This window comes from Silurus meridionalis, chromosome 3, assembly GCF_014805685.1.
Source record: "Silurus meridionalis isolate SWU-2019-XX chromosome 3, ASM1480568v1, whole genome shotgun sequence".
NCBI lineage: Eukaryota > Metazoa > Chordata > Actinopteri > Siluriformes > Siluridae > Silurus > Silurus meridionalis.
The window spans coordinates 12023108-12034378 of NC_060886.1; the positions used below are offsets into that span (position 1 = coordinate 12023108).

The 11271-nt window shown below is 38.3% G+C and overlaps 1 protein-coding gene across 1 annotated transcript; it reads left to right on the forward strand.

Moving 5' to 3' along the window:
- Positions 1–1607: 1607 nt before the first annotated feature.
- On the forward strand, positions 1608–7339 carry tent5c (terminal nucleotidyltransferase 5C). Its single transcript, XM_046845896.1, has 2 exons — positions 1608–2101; positions 2988–7339. The coding sequence occupies exon 2, from the start codon at positions 3003–3005 to the stop codon at positions 4170–4172; it is 1170 nt and encodes a 389-aa protein (XP_046701852.1). The 5' UTR covers positions 1608–2101; positions 2988–3002; the 3' UTR covers positions 4173–7339.
- Positions 7340–11271: the final 3932 nt, after the last annotated feature.

Consider the following 11271-nt stretch of genomic DNA (forward strand, 5'->3'; position numbering starts at 1 on the left):
GCTACACTGTCCCCTGCCAACACATTACAGTCTCCAATCTCCTTCAGGTTGCATCTCCTATATAAAACATAGTCCACCTGTGTGCACCTTCCTCCACTCTTATATGTCACACTATGATCATCCTTCTTCTTAAAATAATTGTTCACTACTACCATTTCCATCCTTTTAGCAAAATCTACCACTATTTGCTATATGCCATCTAAATATATATATATATATATATATATATATATATATATATATATATATATATATATATATATATATATATATATATATATATATATATATATATATATATATATATATATATATATATATATATATATATATATATATATATATATACATATATATATATATATATATATATATATATATATATATATATATATATATATATATATATGTATATGTATATATGTATATATGTATGTGTATCTGAATATATACATCTGAATATATACATCTGAATATATATACAGTACAGACCAAAAGTTTGGACACACCTTCTCATTCAAAGAGTTTTCTTTATTTTCATGACTATGAAAATTGTAGATTCACACTGAAGGCATCAAAACTATGAATTAACACATGTGGAATTATATACATAACAAAAAAGTGTGAAACAACTGAAAAATGTCATGTTCTAGGTTCTTCAAAGTAGCCACCTTTTGCTTTGATTACTGCTTTGCACACTCTTGGCATTCTCTTGATGAGCTTCAAGAGGTAGTCACCTGAAATGGTCTTCCAACAGTCTTGAAGGAGTTCCCCGAGAGATGCTTGGCACTTGTTGGCCTTTTTGCCTTCACTCTGCGGTCCAGCTCACCCCTAAACCATCTCGATTGGGTTCAGGTCCGGTGACTGTGAAGGCCAGGTCATCTGGCGCAGCACCCCATCACTCTCCTTCTTGGTCAAATAGCCCTTGATGCCTTCAGTGTGACTCTACAATTTTCATAGTCATGAAAATAAAGAAAACTCTTTGAATGAGAAGGTGTCCAAACTTTTGGTCTGTACTGTATATATATATATATATATATATATATATATATATATATATATATATATATATATTCAAGTGTACACATACACTATATTGGCAAAAGTTCGCAGACACCTGGTCATAAGAATTTTGTTTTATTTTAAATGTTATTTAAAAAAAAAAAAAAATATATATATATATATATATATATATATATATATATATATATATATATATAAAAAAAAAAAAAATATATATATATATATATATATATATATATATATATATATATATATATATATATATACGAACGTTTATTTTATATAAAAAATTACTAATAAAATGTATTGCAAAATGTACACTTCTATGTATTCACTTATTTATTTTTTTAATTGCAATATACACGCAATTATAAACTTTTCTGTTGTACCCCAACCTGATTTAGTTACACTATTTTTACATTGCATGAGGTTTAATTATACAGATTATGATTTTATTTATAATTATAGGTAAAACAGTTCAGCACGTGGCAGTGAATGCACGCTGAAGCTAAAGGGACTTTAACTAAAAGCGGATGGTTACTAGGCAACGCAAAAAAAAAAACATCAGCCAGCCAATCAGAGGCGAGCTGCTCCTGCCTGCCTGCCTGCCTGCGGGAGAAGGCGGAGTCTGGTGTATTTTTAAAAGTAGAATGTGTGAGCGCTGTGCTGCTTCATCTCCGATCACCTCCGATCACCTCCGATCATCTCCGTTCCTCCAGGCTAAAATATCCACCACAGAACACACCCTAAACCAGAATCTAACACCACCCGGATCAGCGGTCTAACCTGATGTACTGACTTAGATTCTCATTAATACCGGAGAGGGCTGGAGCACGCGACTGCGTCACTGAGAGGGTGGAGCGGCTAGTCCTTTTTTTTACCCAACATGCCGTGCGGCTTATAAATAACGAGGCAGCTCCGTGGGCGCAGTAATACAGAGACTGAGCGGACCTGTGTGCTGCTTGGATTGGGATGGGCCGGAACTTCCCATAAAGTCCCTGGATTTTTTTTTTTTTTTTTTTTCCCTTCCACCGCTTCATCCTACAACTGCTTTGAGTGGATATTGTATCAACGGCAGGTCTGAGCTCTCTCTCTCTCTCTCTCTCTCTCTCTCTCTCTCTCTCTCTCTCTCTCGGAGCCTGTTTTTCGGTTCTACACTAATGAAAGTGTTTTGGTGGTAGTACTGATCCTTATCCTGTTCCTGGTTGTTGCTGTCATTATTTGGACCTAAAATCACTATAGCTTTGGTGTCACGTGCTTTTCGTGAAGTGAAGCTTGTGCGTGTGTGCGTGAGTGTGTGTGCGTGCGCGTGCAACTCCAGTTTAGATGGAACGATGGTGCTTTATCTCTGCAACTTCAACCCCGTTTCTGGTTTTCACTGGTTGTAATTTATCTATTATTATTATTATTATTATTATTATTATTATTATTGTCGTAATTTTTTTAACTGCTTCGGGCTGTTGGCAATGGTGAAAAGCTTGCGCGTGCTCGTTTTTGGGTGAAGCGCGTGCTCGATTTTCTTGGGGTTGTTTTTTTTGGGGGGGGTGGGGGTGAAGAGCATGCTTCTAAACAGGTTGAAGTTCATGTGTTTTGTGTAACGATTTATTATCATTCTACGTTTTGGTGTTCCGAAACCTGCGTGTTTGAGTCGATTGTTAAGAAAAGCTTGCTTGGCCTTTCTGGTAGCGCCTGGAGAGGTGTGTGTGTGTGTGAGAGAGTGTGAGAGAAGTTTCTCCTTTCTCTCTTCACTCCTCTGTTCCAAAGTTTACATGTTTATCTGCATGACTCTGCTGCACTATACATCATAATTTCCCCCAGATAAGGTGTCCCTTCTGTTAGATAATCCTGATAAGGCAAATTATTATTTTTGGTATTCTTTAAATTTGTATTAGTGGTAGAGGATCACTTTTATTCTCTCAGACTTACCCATGCATATATATATATTTTTTTTTTCTTCTTTGCAGTTTAAGGTGTAAGCGATGGCAAACTTAACTGATGACGGAGGCAGCCCCATTAACGAGTCGCACAGCGTCCTTACCTGGGAGCAGGTGAGTCGGCTTAATGAGGTCCTAAGTGAGCCGGTGCCGGTCCACGGCAGGGGCAACTTCCCCACCCTGGAGGTACGACTGAAGGAAATTATGCCTAAAGTGCACAAGCGGCTCGAGCAGAGTGGCATCAAAGTCAAGGACGTTCGCTTAAACGGCTCCACGGCCAGTCACGTTCTCGTGAAGGATATTGGCTGGAGCTACAAAGATCTGGATGTCATCTTCAGAGTAGATCTCCCAAAGGAGACTGAGTTTCAGCTCATCAAAGATGTTGTACTGAGCACTTTGTTGGACTTCCTGCCAGAAGGGGTTAACAAAGAGAAGATCACACAAATGACTCTGAAGGAGGCCTATGTGCAGAAACTGGTCAAAGTGTACACCGAGCAGGATCGTTGGTCCCTTATCTCACTGTCCAATAATAATGGACGCAATGTGGAGCTCAAGTTTGTGGACTCGATCCGCAGGCAGTTTGAGTTTAGCGTGGACTCTTTCCAAATAATCCTGGACCCTGTGTTGTCCTATTATGAATGCACAGATAAGCCTATGTCTGAGTATTTCCATCCATTTGTGACAGGGGAGAGCATGTATGGTGACTTTGCTGTGGCTCTAGACCACCTCAGGAACAAGTTGATTGCCACCAAAAGGCCAGAGGAGATTCGTGGAGGTGGCTTGCTGAAATATTGTAATCTCTTGGTGAGGGACTTTAAGCCGACAGACGAGGACGAGTTCAAAGCGTTGGAGCGCTACATGTGCTCTCGCTTCTTCATCGATTTTCCCGACATCGGCGAGCAGCAGAGGAAACTTGAGGCCTACCTGCAGAGTCACTTTGTGGGTGAGGAGAAAAGCAAGTATGACTACCTCATGATTCTGCGACGCGTTGTGAACGAGAGCACGGTCTGCCTCATGGGACATGAGAGGAGGCAGACTCTTAACCTCATCTCACTCACAGCGTTCCGGGTGCTTGCAGAACAGAATGTCATACCAGACGCCTCTAATGTGACCTGTTACTACCAGCCAGCGCCTTATGTTCGAGACCTGAACTTCAGTAACTACTATGTGGCCTCTTGTAATCAGTCCATTCCAACATGGCTGCCATGTAACTAAAAATTTAACGCAGAAATTTACAAATGAAGGAAAAAAAATAACTATTTTGCCATAAATGGTATTTCCCCGTGTGGGCATAAAGTCTCTTTGAAAAGGACAAATTTTCTGGGCTACATTTGCTTGGTTTAAATTTTTTCTTTTTTTTTTCTTTTTTTTTTGGGGGGGGGGGTTCACTTAAATTCTTATGTCAATGTGTCAAGACCATATGAATCCAAAGTAATATATTTTTAGATCTTGGATTATCTATATTGTTCGGGGTCAAGGAATTCCTTAAATTTGTTTCTCAGATTGTTTTTTGCTGTTGCCTGTGTCCTGAATCTGAGCAATTCATTTTTGACAAACTGATTCTTATTGTGCCTTACTCCTCCCTAATATATTAAACACTGTCTTCGAGGGAGGAAAATATTTCTCAAAGGACAGTGCTATTGCTTGTTGTGATAAAACAGAAAATGTAGAAAAAAAACAAAATTTTGTTATAAATTGGGAAAAAAAAAAAGTTTTGGGTGACCTATAAAGCACAAGCTTAAACAGAAAATTCAAGAGTGCAATGAGGAGGGTTTTCCCCCTTTTTCTTTTCTTTTTCTTTTGTTTATTACTATTGTGAGCTGCTAATATCCTTAAGAGCTTTCCGCTTTAGCATTTTAACAATTTCTGTTCCTCAGCTAATCATAACCAGGGTTCTTGTGAGGTAAAGAATGCTACACATTTGTTAAAGGTACAGATGCTGAAATTGGTTTACATGGCATTTGTTTACAGGTGTGATTCAGCCACGTATATTGTTGGCATGCAAAAAAAAAACCTTTTGCTATTCTAGTAAATACTTCAGAAAGTTCTTCTATACAGCAAGTCGTTCAATCGAGCATTTCTTGCTAGTTTGGATTCGAATTCGAAATAGTTTTGGGACAACAGCGCCCCCCCACTTTTTAGGAAGACAGTACAGCTGATATGTCAGAGCGAACTTGGTCTTCGTTTGATTTAGTTGAAGTATAATGTCTGCCAGAGTTGGCTGTCTGTGAGAGGACACGCTCGCCTTTGAGTGACTCGTTCGTGGAATTAAATTCTAAATGAAAGCGTACATGTGATTGGGAGCATGAAGGCGAGGTTGTCCCTTGTCCTTAAAAGGCTAAAGTGTTGGGTGTCCGGTGCTCTTGAGTCTGCAGTGATAGTTAGCAGGCTTTGCATTGCTGTGTAACGAGACTCCAAACCGGTGTCGCACCGCGCTAAAATTATCCTTAGAGGTACAGGGCAGAATATTCCTGCGCTGGGAGGGAGGTGGGCGGAGTTTTTCTGGTGTGACGAACACCTTACATGTGCGTCTGCTGTGCTTGCCTTTTCATTCAGATGCATGCTGAACCCTTTTCTGGTCATTGGAGCAGGGCCCCATTCACAGAATCATTTCAGTGGCTCTAGGTAGATTCCTATTATGGGTTTTGTCCCTGGTATGGTAACTGTTGCATGCCCTCACCTTTGATACTGACATGCATCAATGTCCTGTAGTCTTGTCTTTATCACTAAACTATATTTGTCTGGTTGGGGGGGGGGGGTGGCTTTCATTCTGAACTAACAGCTGTTTCACATTTTCTTGCGAAGTCTTTCTGCTTACTCGGCATCTGCACTTTTTTTTTTTTTTTTTTTTTCCCCTCTCTCTCTCTTTCCTTTCCTTTCCTCACACTCTCTCTACCCCCCACCCCCCCCAAGTACACACACAGTAGATAACCCAGTGCTCAGCCTCTTATCTGTTTTACACACAGACTTTGGAGGGAGGTGGGAAAGGGTCACTGTAGCCTTTGCCAGTTGTGGTCACACCCCTGGGTCAGGACACTTTGAATTTAAGCTTTTTGTAAGCAGGCTATAATTATGATTGGGAGTAAAATTGTGGGTATGACGTATGTATATTATGGATCTAGACATTTTGGTGTCGTGTGAAATGTCAGTTTACGTTGTAATGTCCTCGCTGGTCCTTCCTTACATCCTGCTTTTCTAAAACCTAGTTGTCTAGTCATTCCAGTAATAGACGTGCATAAACTTTGACAGTTTATTTAAGCCTCCATTACTGACAATCAGCCTTTTAACATTGCCAAGAAGAGCTTGGGTACAGACATGTTATTTCTAAATACCTCACACACTAATTTTTAAGTGCATATGAGATCTTTTTGTCCTCCTAGACCTGAGTAGCAGTGTTAAGTGTATAAGCTCTAAATAACATGTCGGTTGAGGCAGAGAATGGATCCTGGACAAAGGGTTGCTGTGTGGGGTTTTTTTTTTTTTTTTTTTGGAATAATTTAACTTGCAATCTGGCTTGATGTGTAACTTTCATGTGACTGAGATATATTCAATGAAGTATTTAGATGTCTGCTTCCTTATAGTCTAATTTTCTCAGATGCAAACCCAAGTACCTGTTACTCTGATGTTATCCACTAATATTCAGAAGGCTACATAGATGCAGCATCTCCTTAATCTGACCATCTTGAGCCTTTTTTTTTTTAGCTGCCATACAATGTTTATCTTGTCTAGTTGATCTTCTAGATAAGGCTGGGCACCTATTTAAACGGCTTAATGTACAGTAGGTTGGTTGTATATAGGGCAATTGGAATTTGAAGCAAATGGATGGATGCATGCATAGTGTTTAAACTAATGCAGAAGTATTTTTGTTCTTTCAGATAGGTTTTATTTTTTTTTCTGCTGTAATTCCAGTTTCCTCATTTGAACATTCTATTTCCTGTCTGTGAACAAATGTTTGAGCTTCGCTTGTAATGTTGCACTATGGCTCAGAAAGCATCTGTCATTTTGTTTGTTTTCCTGTACCTAGGGGAGGACTTCCCTGTGTTCTGGACAAACGTCTACAGTTTTGCTGAGGCTGGAAGTGGTTTATTTTTTTCATTTTAATTCTTTTTATTTTTTTGGGGTGGGGAAGTCCTTTGCCAGGTGGTTTGTGTTGTCTGATTGTGCCAATGATGATGTCTCAAAGTTTAAGATGTGGAAAATCACACTTTTTTTTTTTTTTTTTTCTTTTGGGGGGGAGAAAAAAAAATTGTCAACATGGTGTTTTGAGGTTTTTCATTGTCAATTTGAGCACTTTTACCTCACTATAATTTTCTTTCGGATGAAGTTGAACATAAGAAAAATGTGTATGAAGAAAGAGGGGAAAAATAAAGTATTAAACCCCAGATTGATTGTAAATCGTTTTTATTTGCAGACATGAAGTGGCAATGTGCTGATTTTGGTTATTCATTTGTTTTTATTAAATACATTTTAGACTGACAAACCGGGTAAAATATAACCCTTACATGTGGTTCATGATGTGGCAGTGCTGCTGGGCATGCAGTTTGGTGCCTAAACCAGCAAGTTTTTTGTGGTACTGGGTAAAAGACTGATCTGAGTAACTGGGTCATGTGTTATAATAATAGTTTCTGGCTCCAAGTTCTTGTATAAGATGTAACGCTAGTTGAAGAGTCTCTGTGCATACCTCTCTAGGGGACACATGTCTAGTCTCCCGCAGAGCTTCGTCATTGCCTTGTTCCTTTTCCCACTGCCACGCCACAACAGAGATGAGTCAGCAGGTTTGTAACTGTGCTCTTGAGCCAAGTCTCAGTCCTGGGCTGAATTAAAAAAGGAAACATGTATTGATGAGCTGGCATGCATTAGATAGGGGCACAGCCTTGTCTGCCTATAGATCCAGGGGTTAAGTCATGTTAGTTTTCATTGCTTTGGTCTGTATAAAATTCTTACCCATAAAACTCTAGGATTAGTTTAAGCTGTCCGTAAGAATGCTATGAATTGCAGTTGCCTGTTTTTACTTCAGAATAAACGGCAGGCTTATTTCTGCGATGGTGTAAACAAGATCAGCTTTATTACTACTAAGTCTATGCAGCACTAAAAATAAATATCTGGCTTAATTTTACAGTTGCTCTGGTGTCAGACCAGGCTTTAGATTCTAGCATTTTTCTATTGTTAACTCGATTAAGTAAAAGCATAAGTGTTTAATGAAAGTTTTCCTTGGTTTTGTGCAAGAATAATGTTACTGTAAATATCCATTTTGTAATAAGACGGGTTTTTTTAATGAATGGCATTTTCATTTTATTAGTGCTGAGGCAGTTCTCACAACTTCCATCCTGTCAGATGTACGGTGGCCGCTGTACCGTTTCTCAGTGTGTGTTTGCAGGAACACACCGGCATTTCAACCTAGTGCCCATACCATGTTTGTAGTTTGCACAGCAATGGCAATGGGTTCCTGTTCAATGGGGGTGTCTAATTCCGTTTTAAAATGCATTTATAGGGCTGTGTAGAACGGATTCTTCTCAAATTAATATTGAAGAAAATAATAATGTAATTGTTGGCAGTGTTTCCTTAAGATGTTAAGAATTTAGTTGTCTCCAGTGTCTGTGATGTGCAGTGGTGGATAAAGATCACAAACCATGTACTTGAGTAAAATTAGAGGTACACTAGGTAAAATATTACTCTGGTAAAAGTGCTTTCACTTGAGTAAAAGTAAATACTTATTTTGGCATAATTTACTTTTACAAGACTGTTTATCAACTCGGTTTATGTTTAAAACACTGATATCTAATAATATAATTGAGTCTAAAACCATAACTACTTAAAAAAGAATTGTGCAAATAAGGTCACGGGTGTTGCAAGTTCGAGTCAGGTTTTTTTTTTTATTTCCATTTATTACTCTCAAAATGTTCTACTTGCTGTTGAACTGATGCCGAACTGTAAAGTAGGTACTACCAAGTGCTAATCAAAACTCAGTGTGGGCTCTACCCTGATCCGTGGCTTGCTATGTGCTTGACCAGTTACATTTTTATCCACTCATAAAAAGTAATGATTGATTTCACAAAATCATCGGAGAAGATGGGGTGACATCTCATCTTTGAGCGTCCCTCAACTTTATGGTGTACCACAGGGATCAATACTTGACCTGGTGTTGTTTTTCCTATATATGCTAACTCTGGCTAATATCATTAGAAAACTCTGAGTGTATATTATTTAGTACGCAGGAGCAGCCTCATTTTAACCTCAGGGGCCTCGCACCAGAATTAAAAAAAAGAGGTTTGAATCCTAGGCCTCATATTTGACAGCAATTAGAATTTTGCAAAACAAGTAACTTAAGTTGTAAAAACAAGCTTCTTTCAACTCCGTTTACTATCAAAGCCTTTTGTTTCGATAAAAGACATGGAAAAAGCCATTCATGCATTTATTAGATTGAATTACTGCAGCGGTCTTTATTTAGGCATTACTTAGTCCTCTCTTCATCACCTACAGTTATTTCAGAACACGGCAGCATGGCTTTTAACTGGTACCAGTAAGCGTGCACACATCACCCCTGTCCTTTCCTCTCTCCACTGGCTCTTGGTACAGTACAGGATTCAATATAAAATCTTATTTGTTTTCAAATATCTGTCTGGTACGGCCCCAACCTATTTAAATTAACTTATCCATCTGGGCACCCATGGCTGAACTCTCAGGTCCTCTAATCATGTTTTGCTCGAAGCGCCTAGAACAAGATATAAATCGTGGGGTGATTCTCAGTGGCAGCTCCTAAGCTTTGGAATTCCCTCCCTCCTGATCTCACCTCTGAAAGGGGATTCTCTACTTTAAAGCTAAAATAAAGACCCACTTATTCACCAAAGCCTTTGTTCTGTAGTAGAGGGTGTGCTTAGTCGTCTGCTTCTTAACGTTTATTTGTTGTTTTAATGCTTATTTTCTTTTCTTCTGTTTTGTTTCTTACAATTTAAGTCTTTCTTTTGATATTGTATATTTTTATTACTTTTATGTTAACTTCAATTTTTTTCTTACTATTTTGCATGTTGTCTCTTGCACTTTGTTCAGCACCTAGGTTCTACCTGGTAGTTAGGTGCTATTTAATTAAAGATCAAATTTAATTTAATTAAAAAATGTTGAGTAAAAAGTAATAAATTTGACTTTGAAATGTAGTGAAGTTGAAGTAAAAACTCGCCAAATGAAAATACTTCAGTAAAATACAGATGTGCGAAAAAAGCTACTTAAGTACAGTAACAAATTACATTTGCTTCATTACGGTCCACCACTGGAGCTTTGTAACTGTAGGTTTTTAGGACTTTCTTGGTTCTTGCTAAGATCTGGTTTGCTCTTATTCAGTACCAAAGTCCTATAAGTATATACACTGCTTATACATTTTTTGTAACCTAGCAGTTGGAAATTCAGCCTGTCATTAGAGCCTCAATTCTCAGTTTAATTCATGATAAATAAAACGTGTTTTTGTCAATTGTTGTGGAGGGTTTGCTTCATCAAACTACCCTATTGTGGATTCTTCTTATAACAGCATTTAATCATGTCTTATTCCATACACAACAGCAGTTATTTTATCATAACGCCTTCTTTAATGAGTGCACCACATAGAAACTGTTGTTATATAACATAGGAAAAGATTAATATACTGTAAGGAGGTGCTTCAGGTTTATGGAAGTAGTCATCAGTGGAGAATGTGCAGTTGGAGTTGTTCAGTCCACACAGTACTGAGAACTACATAAGTTGTAAAATTGTGCCTGCTTTCAAAAGTTTTCAAACCACAATAAGACAACGAAGTGATAGGTTTGGGGCTCTAACAAAGTGAATGTCCACAGCTGCTTCAGCAGCCTCTCCTTTACACCATGCCTGCTTCACCATCTGCTTGCCCCCACAGGTTCATTTCCTCCTCAGGAGCCTGTCCTCCCCCACCCCTGCTGCAACTCCCTGTTATTAAATACAGATTGAGGCTGTGCAACCTAATCAAATGTTTCAGTGTTACTTTATGTGACTGGCATTTTGAATGAACAAAATGACTAACAATGCTAGCTCAAACTAAACACGGGCTCAGTTTCCACAGAAACCAAATACTACAGAAAGTATAAGTAAACAGAATGTCATTTTACTGTGTATTAGTGTTTGAAAGTTGGGAAAAAATGCATAAACTTTTGGCAAGGCCATCTCACATGTCAGTCTGCTTGATTCACATTCGATATTTTCTTGTTTAAAAAATGTTAATTGGTAGAAATCGCTTTTGATTTACGTTAAAAATAGGTTTCAGGCTTCCACTCATTTTTAAAATAGAAACATACAATGATCAGCCATAAAAGCA